Source organism: Mustela nivalis (assembly GCF_964662115.1).
Source record: "Mustela nivalis genome assembly, chromosome: 6".
Taxonomy (NCBI): domain Eukaryota; kingdom Metazoa; phylum Chordata; class Mammalia; order Carnivora; family Mustelidae; genus Mustela; species Mustela nivalis.
Window position 1 is genome coordinate 71510989 of NC_139025.1, and position 19778 is coordinate 71530766.

The 19778-nt window shown below is 43.3% G+C and overlaps 1 protein-coding gene across 1 annotated transcript; it reads left to right on the plus strand.

Moving 5' to 3' along the window:
* Positions 1 to 2796: 2796 nt before the first annotated feature.
* On the plus strand, positions 2797 to 6226 carry LOC309866695 (granzyme B-like). Its single transcript, XM_082734479.1, has 5 exons — positions 2797 to 3174; positions 4173 to 4320; positions 4769 to 4904; positions 5109 to 5369; positions 5950 to 6226. The coding sequence occupies exons 1-5, from the start codon at positions 3114 to 3116 to the stop codon at positions 6118 to 6120; spliced, it is 777 nt and encodes a 258-aa protein (XP_082590605.1). The 5' UTR covers positions 2797 to 3113; the 3' UTR covers positions 6121 to 6226.
* Positions 6227 to 19778: the final 13552 nt, after the last annotated feature.

Sequence of the window (19778 nt, forward strand, 5' to 3'; positions counted from 1 at the left end):
AAATTTTAAAAATCTTAAAAAAAAAAAAAACAAGGATATGCAGAAATAGAAACCCTTGTATAGAAGCTGATACAACAGGCCACATATCTCATGATCCTTTTATATAAAATATTCAGAATGCAAATCCATAGAGACAGAAATAAGATTACTGGTTGCCAGTGGACAGAGCAGGGTTGGGGAATGGAGAAGTGAAAGTTATTAAGTACACATTAAGTTGTGGATGGAATGGATGGATGTCCTGGTGTAATGAAAAAGATTTGTAAGTAGAAAGAGGAGGTAGTCCCACAACACTTGGAATGTACAAAATGCCACTGGGCTGTACACTTTAATGAATTGTGAGTTATGTGAAATTCGCCTCAATTGTTATGTGGGTCATAGCCTTATGTTTAACATAATCCTCTTTTAATTTAAGTAAATGCAGATATATATGGGAGGAAAATATTTTAGATCACACTTCAAGTCATTAAAGATGACTATCAATGAATGATGAGAAATCATTTTTTTAGTAGGTTCCACACCCAGAGTGGAGCCCAATGTGGGGCTTAAACTCACAACTTTGAGATCAAGACCCTGGCTGACATTAAGCCACCTTAACTAATTGAGCCACCCAGGCGCCCCAGAAATCAGATAATTGTAGGGGCACTTGGGTGGCACAGTCAGTTAAACATTGGATTCTTGGTTTTGGCTCAGGTAGTGACCTGAGGGTTGTGAGATCAGGCCCCATACAGCTCGTACACAGCATGGAGTCTCTTTCCCTCTCCCTCTGCCCCTCCCCTCTGCTATCTCTCTAAAATAAAAATGAAATAAATCTTTTTTAAAAATATTTTATTTATTTATCTGACAGACAGAGATCACAAATAGGCAGAGAGGCAGGCAGAGAGAGAGAGAGAGAGGAGGAAGCAGGCTCCCCGCCAAACAGAGAGCCCGACGCGGGGCTCGATTCCAGAACCCCGGGACTATGACCCAAGCCGAAGGCAGAGGCTCTAACCCACTGAGCCACCCAGGTGCCCCTGAAATAAATCTTTTTATAAAAGGAAATCAGGTAATTTTAATTTTCTCTTTGCTTAAATTGTTTTTGAAATGTCCCAACAATTTTAGAAAATAATTGCTTGCTAAATTTTTTAATAACTAGGAAAGAGAAATTAATAGTCATTAATGGCATGACAAAAACACTTCAGTTATGGGATAAAGTGAGGATAAAACAAAACTATGTTGTATGTACAGTATGATTCCAGGTATTTAAAATGCATTGCTGGAGTTGCCTGGGTGGCTCAGTGGGTTAAGTCTCCGCCTTCAGCTCAGGTCATGGTCTCAGGGTCCTGGGATCGAGCCCCACATCGGCCTCCCTGCTCAGCAGGGAGCCTGCCTCCCCCCTCCTCCCCCGCCTGCCTCTCTGCCTACTTGTGATCTCTCTCTGTCAAGTTAAAACAAACAAACAAAAAACATTTAAAATGCATTGCTGGGACTCATGGGTGGCTCAGTTGGCTGAGCACTGGACTCTTAGTTTCAGCTCAAGTTGTAACCTTGGGGTCTTAGGATCAAGTCCCACCATGGGTTCCATGCTCAGCTTGGAGACTGCTTGGGATTCTTTCTCCCTCCCCATCTGCTCCTCCCCCTGCTTGGTTGCTTGCTCTCTCTCGCTCTCTCTCTCATAAATAAATAAATCTTTTTAAAAATAAATATATTGCTTAGATAACTGTTTGTAGGAGATAGGCAAATAAATGACATTTTTCCTTCCTACTTTCCAAATTTTCTCAATGGACATGTATTATCATTATAATCAGAAAGATACCTTTATTTTTTAAATGTCCACAACTGGGCAAGCTAGTTTCAAAAAATTAGAGGTTTGATAAATATACTTGATTTGAGAAGGAGAATATTTACACCAGAATTACATATTCTGATAGATAATATTCCTCACAGAAAAACTGTAAAGGACAGAAAATGTAGAGATGGAAACTTGTATCAACAGACTCTACCTACTTAGAGATACTTAGCTGTTCTTTAAACAGAACTGAGCTTAGCTTTTTAGAAACAATGGCCCCTCACATCCAATGGCAGTGAGATCAACAGCAGTTTGCTTAGTAAAAGTTGAGTCTATTATGTGACAAACCTGCTATCTCAGAAGTGTGGCTCTCTGGGCAGAGGCCAGAGAATGCTAAAAGGACAACTCTTGGTCTTTGCTTGCCCGGTGTACTTTCCCACTTCACATGGTATTGGCAATCTAGTAATTGGAACTTCTTTTGGGAACCAACCTTTCCCCAGGCTTAGTTCATGCGTTTTAGGTGGTTTAGACAGGACTGAGTCCAGTCTACCCAAAGGAGGAATGACCTAGGCTTCAGTCAACCAGTGGATTCAATGTCTAGGGTCAAGATGGTTCATTAACATAAGCTAAGTGTCAAATGCAAGGCATTTGTTAAAAGCATTGACAAAAGACGTGGACTCTGAGCATTTGTAATTTTAAAACAGATGTTAAAATCCCTAGAAAAGAAGCCAGGGTGATGAAGGGGTTGCCCTATGGATTTAGTAAATAGTGGTCACGCTCTCTTACTGTCTTGTGCCTCCCTCTACCATGGCCCTGACCATGCTGGACCCTGGTTGTTGCTATTTCTGTCTCCTCCACCGGACATGCTCTCTGAGAGACGGAGACACATCTCTGGTATGTTGGATCATTCAGATAAGGAGCCCAAATACACAGCTGCTAAAGAAATCATCCTGATGGACTCAGCACGGAGCTGAGGCAGTGGTGGCCCTATCACTGGGGACTCAGGTTTCTGGGTTCTAGAAACCCTCCAGGCTGATACCACATCCTCCAGTCCCCACCTTGTACACTCGCTGTCCTGTTCTGGGCTGGAACAAGTGGTCTACTCTGAGTCAATTTGTGTGGGTTCTGATGTGGTCACAGCAAAATTCTCACACAACCACCCCAAGAACGTCATCAGACAGAGGGGTGGGGGCAGGGAAGCTGTCATAGAAAGCCTTCTAGGATGAAACACCACAAACCAGAGAGGAGTTCAATGTCAGTGAGCCCATCTGCACCCGCGTCCTTTCCTGGGAGCTAAAAGCACAGAGGAAGCGCCAGTAGCCCCGACCTGGGCAGCCTCCTGGGAAAGATGCAGCCACTCCTGCTCCTGTTCCTGCTGGCCTTTCGCCTGCCTTCTGGGGCCCAGGCAGGTAAGTGACCACCCCACCCTCAAAGGCCCAACCCCCTCCCAGTGGGCACAGCCCTCCTGGCCCTTCTGCACACCCCTGATCCACCTATCCACCAGGAACATTCTGCACCCTGTTGTCATCTTGCCTCCCACTCTCAAGTAGGGTGCTGGGTAAGCCACCAGCAGAAACGACAGAGCAGAAGACTAGTTTCTAGAAAAGCCAGTGGGTACTGTCCCCTCCCCAGGCTCTGCCTTTGCCATCTGGAAATGGAGATTTCCTAGAAGTACATAGCAGAGGGTGAGAAACTGGAAAAGAGAACATCATAAATCCCCCTGCAGAGGACAGAGCAGACCTGGCTTCCCTGTGGGATGAGCCAGGTACTTCCCTCAGCATCTGCTTGGGAGAGAAGCCCAGGCTCAGCAGACCCCACTGTGGGATGGACCATGGTCCCCAGAAGACTGCTGTTAACTTGGCTCTATCCCAAGGCTCTTCATCCTTCTCTCCAACTCTGCTTTTCTTCCCAGGCTGTTAGCGGCTCCCCTTTTTCAAACAGGACCTTGGCAGACATAAACTTCTCTGCTTTCCAGAATCCTAGCAGCACTGGCTCTATCAGCCTTCATCTGGAGGCTCCCTGGGGAGGCTTGCCCTCACACAGCCAAACAACACTTACCCTAGGTATTTACTACATGTCCCATGGAAACAGGCCTTGTGAGACAATACCTATATAACTAAACTTGGACCCTAAACACAGGATGATGGGGGCCTTAGAAACTCGCTAGAAACAAAGCAAAGTCAAGAGAGGGACTGCTCAGGATCCCCTAGGATGTCTCTGTCCCTACGACAGGTATGCTCCTCTCTGATCATGTGTAGAAGAAAGATTCACACACAGACCGAGACACAGTCTTTTTCCCACTCCCAGGGGAGGGAGTGGAGGCCCCTCCCACGCTCTCCCAAATTCGGGCTGTGCCGGCCTGGTGCATTCAGTGGGTACACAGGAACAGAACAGAATTTTCCCTTAGGAGAGATCATCGGGGGACATGAGGCCAAGCCCCATTCCCGGCCTTACATGGCATATCTTCGTATCAAGAATCAGAATAAGGGGAGAAAGTGTGGTGGGTTTCTGGTACACAAGAAGTTCGTGCTGACGGCCGCTCACTGCTATGGGAGGTAAGGAGCGACCATGAGCCTGTACCGCCCTGAAAACCCTGGCATGGAGCCCTGCCTTCTGCCCTGGGCACTCTGAGGAATGCATGAGCCGGGGGACTCCTGAAAGTGGGTGAGGGAGGTCAGGTAGGTGGTGGGGAGAGGGGAGGCCGGAACCAGGTGCATTGCTGGAGTAAGAGAAGAGCTGGGACCTGCTTTGGCATCAGAATGCAATCTCATCTCATTCACATGTTTCTCTGGGTAACTGACCCCAGTCACCTATGGCTCCAGAATCCTACCTCAGCCACTGAGAAGCAGAAGGCACAGACAGCTCAAACCTGGGAATCTCCTGTTGCCTCAGTTACCCCATCACCTCCAGCGCTGCCCACCCCAACTGCCACCTGCCCTTCACAGCCCCTGGGCTATATCCTGTGATTCCACACTCCCACACCCCACTCTGCCCTCTGTGTAGCTCCATCCAGGTCACCCTGGGGGCCCACAACATCATGAAACCAGAAACGACCCAGCAGGTTATCCCCGTGAAAACAGCCATCCCTCACCCAAACTATGATCCCAAGAGCTACTCCAACGACATCATGTTACTGCTGGTAAGGAAACCTCTTTGCTGCCCTTGTTTTCCTGGGTCCACACTGGTTCTTCCTCCCACTGGGACCTGTCCCCTCCCTCCTTCCATCCTGGCTTCCTGGCCAGTGTCCCTAGCTCAGGGCAGAGAGAAGACAGTACAGCCTCATCGGGGCATCCAGGCCCCAAGGCCACTAGCTGAGCTGGACTCTCTTGCCTCTTCCCAACAGCTGGAGAGAGAGGCCAAGCAGACTGTAGCTGTGAAGCCCCTCCGCCTGCCCAGGGACAAGAACCGGGTGAGGCCAAGACAGGTGTGCACAGTGGCCGGCTGGGGGAAGATGGCCAAGATAGGCATGTACCCAGACACTCTGCAGGAGGTGAGGCTGGAAGTGCAGGACGATGGCAAGTGCAAATCCCGCTATCCCAAGCATTACGACCGCACCATTGAGCTGTGCGTGGGGAACCCAGATGAAAAGAAGTCTTCCTTTCAGGTGAGATTGGGTGTCTGCTTAGCATGGGTCTAGGGGCAGGGGTGTTTGGGGAAGACCTGGGATCTGGAGACCCAAGCAGTGATCTTTCTCGTGAGGAAAGGAGGGGGAACAGCTAGAGATAGGGGGAACCCAGACCCTCTGCGAGTCTGCTGAGGGTATAGGATGTATTCAAATGAGGTGCTCCTACAGGTTGAATTTGCCACACTCTGCCCCATGTCGGGCCACCAATGCTAGAAACCTCTGCTCCTTGGGCATGCAGGAGTGAAAACCAGGTGGCACCTCAGAGCTGGTCCCCACCTGGGTTACCAGGCTTGGCCTCTATGCTGAGTGTCAGCCCTGCCCACCAGCTTCTGGGTACCTAAAGAGGAGAGTGCAGCCTGCAGTCTTTCAGCACAGGACCTGGGACCCAGGGAAGGAGAGGGAGCTGCCACCTGGGGTGAAGTGAAGCACTGACAAGGTCCGGCCCTGTCCTGTCCTCCCATCTCCTATGGGGTTCACACAAGGCAGCCTTCTCAGAGGGGCTGGGGAGAATGGGGGCAGCAGGAGAACTGATTCACTCCTTCCCTATCTCTGTCCACAGGGGGACTCTGGAGGCCCTCTCGTGTGTAACAATGTGGCCCAGGGCATTGTGTCCTATGGACAAAATGATGGGACACCTCCCCGGGTCTACACCAAAATCTCACCTTTCCTGCCTTGGATAAAGAAAACCATGAGAAGCCCCTACTTACAGGAGCCAGACCATTTGCTCTAGAGCTGATCCAGAATCACACTCGAGAGGGTGGCAGGGAAGGCAACAGCAATGGAATAAATGTGTCTTACCTGAATGTCAGCCATCAAATAAAGGTCTCTTAACTGAATGTGAAGGGCTGGTTTCTTGTTTATTCATTGACCTTCATTCCCTGGCATCAAATCTGTTCTTACAAGGCCAATTACACAATTCTGCTATTTTCTGCTTTCTCTTCTTCATCCTCCACCCCTTTCCCCCAACCCCATACAAAGTTCTTTCCAGCTTCTGCTTACCTGCACCTGTCTCTCAGACCCTGCCCTTCTGCCAGCGCCAAAGCTGAGTACCACCAGGAGAAACCATGAACCTCTCTACGCCTGGGGCTCAGGGTGAACTTCTTACATCCTTCCTCTGTGTTCTCTGGAAGGGAGGAAGGAAACACTGTGGGCCTTGGACACCAAGCTGGCCCAGGCTAGGACACCAAGCTGGCCCAGGGTAGGACAACAGCTCAAGGATGTAGCCCTATGAGAGGAGTATCACAGTCACAAGGCCTGAGAGCACCAGACAGCCTCCATGGAGAACAGGGCTGGTCAGGTGGCTCTACAGAACTCTTGGTCCCATCTGTCACCTGGCCAGGCCAGCTCAACCCCTTCCATGTGTCAGGGTCTACTAGCTGCCGGGTCACTCAGTAGCTTAAGTCCCTCTCAACCTGTCCCTCTTGTCACTGCCAACCTCTAGGCTGAGATTCCCTGTTGGTCACCTTGGGCTAAATCAGCCTTTGATTTAAAAAGAGCTCCTCTGTTCAGTAGGACTGAAAAGGACAAATTTTTTCCATCAACCAACCAGCAAATGCTAACTAAGCACCTGCTAAGTGCCAGGTATTGAGTGGACAGAATGCAAGCTCTATCACCTGAGTCCAGGTGAACCTGATACTGTTGAATTTCACCTAAACCAACTAAACCCTTCTCCCTCCTCCACACAAGCCCATGTGACCTACGTCTCTGTGGGAAATGCACAGGAATCAAGTATTTATAGTTATTTTTATTATAGGCTGTATCAATGTTATCACATGTGACTCTAGAACAGCAGTGTATGGGATTTGGAAATAGCAGTGTATGGGACTTTAGTCATTTAGTTCCTAGATATGAAGTTACTAAACTTTGTTTCCTAGAGCATGCTCTTCACCTAAGGGACAGGGCAGCCTTATTTTCATTTGCTTCAAAAGTAACAGGTATAAGGGACACCTAGGTGGTTCAGTCTGTTAAGCATCTGCCTTCTGCTTAAGTCTTGATCTCCAGATCCTGAGATCAAGCCAGTGGGGAGTCTAGTTCTCCCTTTCCATCTGCCCCTATTCCCCCACCCACATTCACTCACAAATGTGACTCTCTCTCTCACACACAAATAAATACATAAAACTTTTTTTTAATAAAAATAAATAAAATAGAGAAAGGAGCAAGATGGCAGACAGTAGGAGGCCCAAATATCATCATGTCCCAGGAGCGTATCTAGATAGTTACCAAAACATTTTGAACAGCTACAAACTGAAGAGGAAAGAGAAGAGAGGAAGAGCAGCAATTCTAGGAACAAAAAATTGACCACTTTCTGGAAAGTGGGACGCCCAGAGAAGTGAATCCAAAGTGACAGAAAGATAGACCTCAGGGGAGGGGCCAGCTCCAGGGAAGTGAGAGAGCAGCGGAGCACAAAATTGGAACTTTTAGAGGTCTGCTCCACTGCAGGATGTCACTCTAGAGGCTATGCAGGATGTGAAGCCCTCGTGGAGACAGTGTGGTCTCAGGACCTGCAGGGTAACAAAAAGACCAGGGGTGTCTGAGTAGCAGAGCTCCCAGGTATCAGAGTGGGAAGCCGGCTGCAAAGACAGAGCCAAGGAGTGAGCTCTCAGCTCAGGGTTACCTTACACCATGATCCAAGTCACAACCAGGCCACTGCTCTTCAAACAAAGACCCCATGAGTGGACGAACCCGGGAGACTCATCTTCCTCCTTAGGGAGAATTCCAGGGAGGAGCAGCACAGGAGTGAGGCAGGAATCTGCTAGGTTTGGAGACTCCAAATGGGGCTGTGCACCAGAAATAGAAACAGTTGGTCACAGGCCAGGTGAGCTCGGAGAACAGCTGGAGACCAGGGAGACTGGGAGTGATTGACCTCTTTTCTCTGAGGAGTGGGGCCCCAAGCTCTTGTCTCCTCTGGGCTGGAGACTGGGAGGCTTCCATTTTCATCCCCATTCTCCAGAGCTCTACGAAAGAGTTCAGGGAACAAAAGCTCCCGAGCACAAAACCAAGCAGACTGCTTAGCCTGGCCCCTGGCAACAGGCCTCTCCCTGAGGAGATCAGCAACAACATCAAGTCAAGACCAACTTCACCGATCAATGAGAACTGTGAAACTCCACAGCTAGGGGAAAGCAATGCATAGAATTCATGGCTTTTTCCCCCATGATCCTTTAGTCTTGCAAAATTAAATCTTTTTAATTTTTTTTCTTATTTTTTTATTTTTCTCTTTCCTATTATAACATTTTTATTTTTTTAAGATGTTTTATTTATTTATTTGACAAACAGAGATCACCAGTAGGCAGAGAGGCAGGCAGAGAGAGAGGAGGAAGCAGGTACCCTGCTGAGCAGAGAGCCCAATGTGGGGCCCAATCCCAGGACCCTAGGTCATGACCCGAGCTGAAGGCAGAGGCTTTAACCCACTGAGCCACCCAGGCACTCCCTTATTATAACATTTTTAAACTATTTTAACCCCACTGAGCCACCCAGGCACTCCCTTATTATAACATTTTTAAATTATTTTATCTTATCAATACTTTTTTTAAATCTTTTTTAAGTTTTCACTGTCATAATCCTTTTTGTTTTTCTTTTCTTTTTCCAAACAACTTATCAATTCCCTTTTTAGAATCTTATTTAAGTTTCATCTTTACAGTCATAGTCGATCCCTTCATCATGTTTACCTTTATTTTTGTACATATAAGTTTTTCTTTCTTTAAAATTTTGGAGTGGAGTCTTTTGGGTTTTCCACATTGGGGAGGGTATGTGCTTTGGTGAGTGCTGTGAAGTGTGTAAACCTGGTGATTCACAGACCTGTACCCCTGGGGATAAAAATATATGTTTATATTTGCAAAAAATAAATAAATAAATAAATGTAAAAGTAAAAAAAAAAAAAAAATTGGGGAAGTAGTTTCTTCTAACACACCAAAATATACATAAAATCAAGTGTGTGTCTCTGTTCTATACACCACTTTAATATACATATATATTTTTCTCTTTCCCCCCTTTCTTGTCTCCTTGGTTTCAGGTATTTTCTGATTTAGTTTATGTATATTTTTCTGGGGTCACTGCTACCCTTTTAGTATTTTTCTCTCTCATTCAACTATTCCTATATGGATAAAATGACAATGCAGAAAAATTCACCACAAAAAAAAAAAAAAAACAAGGAGCAGTACCAATAGCTAGGGACCTAATCAATATGTACATTAGTTATATGTCAAAACTAGAGTTCAGAATAATGATTATCAAGATGCTAGCTGGGCTTGAAAAAAAAGCATGGAAGATACTAGAGAATCACTTTCTGGAGAAATAAAAATCCCTTTCTGGGGAAATAACTAAAATCTAATCAAGTTGAAATAAACAAAAGCTATTAAGGAGGTACAATAAAAAATGGAGGCTCTTACTGCTAGCATAAATGAGACAGAAGAGAAAATTAGTGATATAGAAGATCGAATGATGGAGAATAAAGAAGCTGAGCAAAGGAGAAACAAACAACTACTGGACCACAAGGGGAGAATTCAAGAGATAACTGATAGCATAAGACAAAACAATATAGATTAACTGGGGTCCTGGAAGAAGAAGAAAGAGAAGGGGCAGAAGGTATATTGGAGCAAATTATAGCCGAGAATTTCCCTAACTTGGCAAGGGGAACAAGCATCAAAATCCAGGAGGCACAAAGAACCCATTTTCAAAATCAATAAAAATAGGCCCACACCCCATCATCTAGTAGTAAAACATACAAGTCTCAGAGACCTGGCAGGCTAGAAAGGACTGGTATGATATACTCAGATCACTAAACAAGAAAAATATGCAGCCAAGAATACTATATCCAACTACACTGTCATTGAAAATAGAAGGAGAGAGGGGTCTGGATGGCTCAGTGGGTTAAAGCCTCTGCCTTCAGCTCAGGCCATGATCTCAGGGTTCTGGGATCAAGCCCTGCATAGGGCTCTCTGCTTGGCAGGGAGCCTGCTTCTTCCCTTCTCTCTCTGCCTGCCTCTCTGCCTACTTGTGATCTCTGTCTGTAAAGTAAATAAATAAAATCTTTAAAAAAAAAAAAAAGAAAGAAAGAAAGAAAATAGAAGGAGAGAAAGGTCTGGGTGGTTCAGTAGGTTAAAGCCTCTGCCTTTGGCACAGGTCATGATACCAGGGTCCTGGGATCGAGCCCCGCATCAGGCTCTCTGCTTCCTCCTTTCTCTCTGCCTGCCTCTCTGTCTACTTGTGATCTCTGTCTGTCAAATAAATAAATAAAACCTTTTTTAAAAAAGAAAATAGAAGGAGAGATAAAAAGCTTCCAAGAAAAACAAAAAGTAAAAGAATTGCAAACACTTAGCTAGCCCTACAGGAAATATTAAAAGGGGTCCTCTAAGAAAAGAGAGAGCCTAAACGGAACAGACCAGAAAGGAACAGAGACAATATACAATAATAGTCACCTTATAGGCAATCTGATGACACTAAATTCATATCTTTCAGTAGCTACCCTGAATGTAAATGGGTTGAGTGCCCCAATCAAAAGACACATGTTATCAGAATAGATAAAAAAAAAGACCCAATGATATGCTGTCTACAAGAAACTGATTTTAGACCCCAAAACACCTCCAGATTTAAAGTGAGGGGATGAAAAACAATTTATCCTGCTAATAGACATCAAAAGAAAGCTGGGGTGGTAATCCTTATATCAGAGAAATTAGATTTTAAGCCAAAGACCATAAAAGATGAGGAAATTCTGTGTCAGAATTAAAGGGTCTATCCAACAAGATCTAACAATTTTAAATATCTATGCCCCTAACACAGGAGCAGCCAATTATATAAACCAATTAATTAAAAAAATCAAAGAAACACATCAAAAATAATACAATAATAGTAGGGAACTTTAACATCCCACTCAATGAAATGGACAGATCATCTAACCAAAAGATCAAAAAGGAAATAAAGGCTTTAAATGACAACTGGACCAGATGGACATCACAGATATATTTAGAACATTCCATCCCCAAACAACAGAATACACATTCTTCTCTAGTGCACATGGAACATTCTCCAGAAGAGATCACATCCTGGGTCACAAATTAGGTCTCAACTGGTCCCAAAAGATTGGAATCATTCCCTGTATATTTTCAGACCACAGTGCTTTAAAGCTAGAACTCAACCACAAGTAGAAAGTTGGAAAGAACTCAAATACATGGAGGCTAAAGAGCATCCTACTAAAGAATGAGTGGGTCAGCCAGGAAATTAAAGAAGAATTTTTAAAATTCATGGAAACAAATGATAATGAAAACACAACTGTTCAAAATCTTTGGGACACAATAAAGGAAGTCCTGAGAGGAGAGTATATAGCAATACAAGCCTTTCTCAAGAAACAAGAAAGGTCACAAGTACATAATCCAACCCTATACCTAAAGGAGCTGGAGAAAAAAATGCAAAGAAAACCAAAACTCAGAAGGAGAAGAGAAATAATAAAGATCAGAGCAGAAGTCAACGATATAGAAACCAAAAGAACAGCAGAACAAATCAACGAAACTGGGAGCTGGTTCATTGAAAGAATTAATAAGATTGAGAAATCCCTGGCCAGACTTAAGAAAAGAGAAAGGACCCAAATTAATAAAATCATGAATGAAAAAGCAATCACAATCAACACCAAAGAAATACAAACATTTATAAGAACATATTATGAGCAAATATACACCAGAAAATTTGACAATCTGGAAGAAATGAATGCATTCCTAGAGACATATAAACTACCACAACTGAACCAGGAAGAAACAGAAAACCTGAACAGACCTATAACCAGTAAGGAGATTGAAGCAGTCATCAACATATCCCAACAAACAAGAGCCCAGGGCTAGACAGCTTCCCAGGGGAATTTTACCAATATTTAAGAGGAATTAATACCTATTCTCCTGAAACTGTTCCAAAAAATAGAAATGGAAGGAAAACTTCCAAACTCATTTTATGAGGCCAGCATTACCTTGATCCCAAAACCAGACAAAGACCCCATCAAAAGGAGAATTACAGACCAATATTCTTGATGAACACAGATGCAAAAATTCTCACCAAATATTAGCCAATAGGATCCAACAGTAATTAAAAGGATTATTCACCACGACCAAGCATGATTTATTCCCGAGCTGCAAGTTTGGTTCAACATTGGCAAATCAATCGATGTGATACAATACATTAATAAAGGATTATCCTACCTGACGATACAATACATTAATAAAGGAAAGAACAAGAACCATATGATACTCCCAATAGTTGCTGAAAAAGCATTTGACAAACACAGCATCTTTCTTGATCAAAATTCTTCACAGTGTAGGCATTGAGGAAACCTATCTCAATATCAGCAAAGCCATCTATGAAAAGCCCACAGTGAATATCATCCTCAAAGGGGAAAAACTGAAAGCTTTTCCCCTAAGGTCAGGAACACACCAGGGCTGTCCACTATCACCACTGCTATTCAACATAGTACTAGAAATCCTAGCTTCAGCAATAAGACAACAAAAAGAAATTAAAAGCACCTGAATCAGCAAAGAAAAAGTCAAATCTGACTCTTTGCAGATGATGTGATACTTTATGTGGAAAACACAAAAGACTCCACCCCCAAACTCCTAGAACTCATATAGGAATTCAGTAAAGGGTCAGAATATAAAATCAATGCACAGAAATCAGTTGCATTTCTATACACCAACAGCAAAACAGAAGAAAGATAAATTAAGGAGTTGATCCCAATTACAATTGCAGCCAAAACAATAAGATACCTAGGAATAAATCTAACCAAACAGGCAAAGAATCTGTACTCAGAAAACTACAAAGTAGTCATGAAAGAAGTTGAGGAAGACACAAAGAAATGGAAAAAAATGTTCCATGCTCATGGATTGGAAGAACAAATACTGTGAAAATGTCTATGCTACCTAAAGCAATATATCCATTTAACACAATCCCTATCAAAATACCATCCATATAGAACAAATAATCCTAAAATTTATATGGAACCAGGAAAGACCCTGAATAGCCAGAGGAATGTTGAAAATGAAAACCAAAGTTGGAGGCACCAAAATTCCAGACTTCAAGCTCTATTACAAAGCTGTAATCATCAAAACAATGCAGTACTGACACAAAAACAGACACGTAACTCAATGGAACAAAATACAAAGTCCAGAAATGGAACTCCAATTCTATGGTCAACTAATCTGCAACAAAGCAGGAAAGAATGTCCAGTGGGAAAAAATTTCTTCAATAAATGGTGTTGGGAAAATTGGACAGCCCCAAGCAGAGGAATGATACTGGACCATTTCCTTACACCGCACATAAAAATAGACTCAAAATGGATGAAAGACCTCACTGTGAGACAGGAATCCATCAAAATCCTTGAGGGGAACACAGGCAGCAACCTCTTCAACCTCAGCTGCAGCAACTTCTTCCTACAAATATTGCCAAAAGCAAGGAAATCAAGGGCAAAAATGAACTATTGGGACTTCATCAAGATCAAAAGCTTCTGCACAGCAAAGGAAACAGTCAACAAAACCAAAAGACACCCACAAGAATGGGAGAAGATATTTGCAAATGACATACCAGATGAAAGGCTAGTACCCAAAATCTATAAAGAACTTATCAAATTCAACACCCAAACAACAAACAATCCTATCAAGAAATGGGCAGAAGACATGAACAGATATTTCTGCAAGGAAGACATCCAAATGGCCAAAAGACACATGAAAAAGTGCTCAACATCACTCGGCATCAGGGAAATACAAATCAAGACCACAGTGAGATACCACCTCACACCAGTCAGAATGGCTAAAATTAATAAGTCAGGAAATGACAGATATTGGCAAGGATGTGAAGAAAGAGAAACCCTCCTACACTGCTGGTAGGAATGCAAGCAGGTGCAGCCACTCTGGAAAACAGCATGGAGATTCCTCAAAAAGTTGAAAACAGAGTTACCCTATGACCCAGCAATTGCACTCCTGGGTATCTACCCTAAAGATACAAATGTAATGATCCGAAGGAGTACATGCACCCCAATGTTTATAGCAGCAATGTCCACAATACCCAATCTATGGAAAGAACCTAGATGTCCATTAACAGATGAATGGATAAAGATTTGATATATAGACATATATATATATACATATACATATACATATAGATATATAGACATATATATGTCAATCTCTCTCTCTCTCTCTCTCTCTCTCTCTCTCTATATATATATATATATATATATATATATGGGATACTATGCAGCCATCAAAAAACAGAAATCTTGCTGTTTGCAATGACAAGGATGGAACTAAAGGGTATCATGCTAAGCAAAATAAGACAATCAGAGAAAGACAATTATCATATGATCTCTCTGATATAAAGAATTTGAGAGGCAGCGTAGGGGGTCATGGAAGGTAGGGAGGGAAAAAATGAAACGAAATGGGACCAGGAGGGAGACAAACCATGAGAGACTCTTAATCTCATGAAACAAACTGAGGGTTGCTGGAGGTTGGGGGTAGGGATAGGGTGGCTGGGTTATGGACAATGGGGAGGGTATGTGCTATGGTGAGTGCTATGAATTGTGTAAGCCTGATGATTCACAACTGCACCTCTGGGGCAAATAATACATTATATGTTAATATTTTAAATTTTTAAAAAATAAATAAATAAATAAATAAATGGAACATATTTTATGATGTAGCAGATTAGAATGTCATTGCACAGATTCTAATGGTATGAATAATCACAATATTCAATTGTCCAAAGGCAATGGGTGACTCTAAACACACACCCAGTTCTACAAGCCAGAGACAATCTCTGTCATGACTGCAAGCTCCCACCTATGCAGACTCAAACTAAAACCAGAGAGGTTCACATCGTCTGGAAAAATGGAGAATCACCTCTTCTCTTCAGGCCACCATGGCTCCTGCTGCATCCACAAAGCCCAAGACTTTCTAGACTCTTCAACATTCAGAAATTGCTGGCTTGGAGGCCACACATAGAAGATGTGATTTCTTGCTAAACAAGGATTTCCTTGTGTTGAGCTTGCCTCACAAGATGCTTCCAGCAGCCATACCTCTAAGGTTTTGCCATTAGTGTGGGCACTGCCTGAAAGCTGAGCCTAAGTTCCAGCCCTCAACTAATGCCCCACTGCACCAAATATACACAACACCACCCCCTTCTGTGACATGGGGTAAATACTCTGCGGTCATGTAACCCTCAAAGCCATGCCCCTTCACATATTGTGAGCAAACCCTGAAGAAACACCATCTCTTAAAGGCCTTGGGCACTTTTACAAGGGAAGAGCAATGAGGTCCCCTAACTTCTGAGCTGGAGCTGAAAAAAAAAAATCTGGGTATTTAAGGCATACTAAATTCTTTCGTTAAAAAAGTTCTTTTTCCCTTGATTAAAAGTTTTCTTGATTAAAAAAGACAAAAAGGAAAATGCAGAAAACAAAATTTAAAATACTATTTTTTAAAGTTACCCAGCCACACTCATATTTAGCTTACATATAACCTTTACTTCAAGGAAATGGTTCTGTGGTTTAAAACAAGTTTGAGAACACTCGCCGCTGTCTCTTATCCTCCTTGGAAAGATGGGAGATAGACAAAGTCCCAGGAAGGCATACAAACTGATTGAAGGTACCAGAGTCAGGACAGAGCCTGGACTGAGACCAGATCTCTTTAACAGCCAGGCCAGCAAGAATCCTTACATATGCCACTCTGTAATGAGCTTCTGCTCAGACACCTCCCTGCAGGGAAAACCTCTAGGCTCCTGTGACAGTGTTTCTGTGACAAGTATTCAAAATATCTTCCTTGTTGAGCTGAAGTCTACTCATGGGCACAACTGGATTGGGGTAGGGAGCACCTTAAACATGCCAATTTCTTCAAATCTCCTTTGTCTGGGGAAATATCCCCCTACTCCCAGCTTTGAGGAAACAATTCTTCTCTTGCTTAACAATCTCTGTCATGAAAATTAAGAAATGAAACAAAATAAAATAGTTCAGTAGTGACCTCAAGGAAATGGTTCTCTCTTCCCCCCAAGATCTGCTGCCACGATACCTCCTTCCCCACAGACTCACTGGAAGAGTCAGGTCACAGTGTGACTGGAGAGAGAGATGCAAAGCCAGCTTCTGGTGGGGATAGACCTGAAGGAAGGCCACATCTTCTTCATTTGTTCTTAGGAACATGTTATGGGATGTCTCTGCCTTCCAGTACCACACTTCATGGACTTAGAGAACTGTCAGGGTTTGTTACCTATCTGTACCCCACATGACACTGCTTTGACCATGAAAGATGTGCAGCTCTAAGTTCCTTTTTTTCATAGGCTTATTGCTAGATGACGTTTCTCATCCCCAGCAAGTGAGCCTCGGGTAGGACAAGGAAAGCCACATCTAATCACACAAGAGTCAAACTGGTATTTGATAAAGACAAAAAGGTGAAAGTAGATGGAAAAGAAGAGACATTACTTTAGGGGAAACAGCAATAAGAGTAACAACAACAAAAAAAAAAGAATAACAATGAGGGGAAGTGTTTGACTATTAAAAAAATAATAATAATAACAAGCTTCCCACCAGAAACAACAAAATTCAGAAGACAGTCAAATGACATTCTCATTTTTTTAAAAGATATGTTTATTTATTTTAGAGAGAAGAGAGTATACAAGAAAGGGGAGGAGCAGAGGGAGAGAGAGAATCTTCAAGCAGACTCCCTGATGAGCACAAAGCCCCATGCAGTGCTCAATCCCAGGACCCAGAGATCATGACCTGAGCCCTTAACTGACTGAGTCTGCCAAGTGCCCCTTAAATTACATTTTTAAACAGTTGAAAGAAAAAAAGGAATAGGCAACCTATTTCTGGTTTTCAGCTTAGAATTCTCCATCCAGTGAAAATATCGTTTTAAAGGAAGGCAAAATGAAGACATTTTCAGAAAAACCAAGATAAGAGAATTGTAGCCATCAGAACTACCTTGTAAAAAATACTAAATGCAGTTCTTTAGGCTAAAGAGAAATGATCCCTGTTGAAAGCAGGAAGGGAAAAAGAGAAATAAATGTATAAAATGTGACTAAATATAAAAGATTTTATATGTAAATTTTGTTCAAAGATTACTGATTATTTAGGGCAAAAAATTCTTTAGGAATAATGGTATACAGGGGCGCCTGGGTGGCTCAGTGGTTTGGGCTGCTGCCTTCGGCTCGGGTCATGATCTCAGGGTCCTGGGATCGAGCCCCGCATCGGGCTCCCTGCTCTGCAGGGAGCCTGCTTCCCTCTCTCTCTCTCTCTCTCTCTCTCTCTCTGCCTGCCTCTCTGCCTACTTGTGATCTCTGTCTGTCAAATAAAAAAAAAAAAGGAATAATGGTATACAGTAAAATGTATGACAAAAATAATTCAAAAGGTCGGGGGGAAGTTATATGGAAAGACATCATGACAAGTTTCCTATGGGAAGTGGTATAACATTAATTCAAAGTACACTGTGATATGTGAAGAATCATACTACAGTCCTAGAGTAAATGCTAAGATAATATATACAGGTATAAATAAAAGCCAACAAAGAGACAAAACGGGTGCCTGGGGGGCTCAGTCACTAAGTGTCTGCCTTCAGCTCAGGTCATGATGCCAGGATCCCGGGATCAAATCCTGTGTCCAGCTCCCTGCTCAGCAGGAAGCCTGTTTCTCCTTCTCCCACTCCCCCTGCTTGTGTTCCCTGTCTCACTGTATCTCTGTCAAGTATATAAATGAAATTTTTTTTTTTAAAGACAAAATGGAAAACAACAAAATAGGGCAGGAAAAGAAGGACAAAGGAACAAAGAAGAAATCACACAAATACAAATCAAATCCCAATAAGACATTCTTCAATCAATTCTATCAGCAGCTCTATTAAATGTAAACAGATTAAACTCTAATTAAAGGGCAGAGATTATTAATCTAGATAAGAAATGCAAGACTGAATTTTGTGCTGTTTACAAGAGAGACATCTTAAATTTAAAGACATAGATAAGATGTAAGTAAAATTATAATGTAAAATAAGTATACCCTGCAACACCAATCTAAAAAAAAAAAAAGACCTGCCCATGGAGAATTCTGTTTAAATTTAAAAACAGTCTTTTTGTGCCAATGTCTACCTCACCCTCCTCAACCTGCTCTGATGAATTGCACCAGACTGCCAACTCAGTGGAGGCTCCGTCTCCCTGCTTGAGCTCCAATACCAGCCAGTAGCCCAGCCCCTGATATGAACATCCACCTCACACCACTTGGGTGTCCGCTTCCTGAACTGGGCTGCCCTTCTCACCTCACATTTATTCTGCCATCCTAAATTGGGCTGCCCAGTGCAGGGCATCCAAGCCCATGTGGGATAAGGAGAGTGTCCACATAGGAGGCCTGCTGTAGGCACCTTCCTCACCTCACACAGGTTTGCGTCGCCACCCTCCAGTTCACTGTGACTCCCCACCCTGCCAGAGTCGATATTGGCTTCATTGCTTCTTAAGACAGTGCGGATCAAGATGTTCAGAAGGGACAATATTTTCACATGACTCCCATCTTTATCTATTGCAGGGAGACTATCAGAATAACTTGTTTAGGAAATGGTACAGGGATATGAGAAATATAGTTCCCCAGACAGTGGTGTGAGGATATTGTTCTAGCTCCCTGGCCTCCATTCCCACTTCACATGGTATCTGTAGCTCATTAATGAGAGTAACTTTTGAGAGACAGTTAAACCTCTTCCATTCTCAATATGTTTGGTCATAACAGAGCAAACCTCACCCTATCCACAGGCTATGACCTCAGTTTAAACCAGTCACTGGTTTCAAGTCCTCTGACCAACTCTACCTACAGCTAAAGCAGTATGGCAGATTGTCCTCTGCTGTGGTTGCCACTATATGTCTCCCATCCCACAGGCTCTTCCCACATGACTGAAACACTTCTCCCACTCAGAAGTGGGGTCAAGGCCCCTTCCTTTTTAACCTGGATGGAGGTTTTTGATTGCTCCAAGCAATGGAATATAATAGAATGCAATGCCATATGACTTCAAAGACTAGGTAATAAAAAGAACACAGCTTCTGTCTGGCTTGATTTGGGGGATACGCTCACTCTGGGGAAGCCAACCATCATGTTATGAGGAAGATTAAACAATCCCATGCAAGGACTGCATGAGAGGACCTCACAAAGAGGAAATGATGGGCCCAGAAGACGAGCATCAACCACTGCGCATGGGTGAGTGAGACTTCAGGTGATTCCAGTCTCCAGGCTTCAAGTCTTCCCTGACACCAAGAGGAGCAGAGGAGAGCTATCCACAACTTGCAGATTCGTGGGAAAGATAAATGGTCATGGTGGTGGTGGTGGTGGTGGTATCATTGCTGTTGTTTTAAACCACTCAATTCTTCAGTAAGTGAAGCAAGCCCTCTTCAACATTACTCCCACACCAT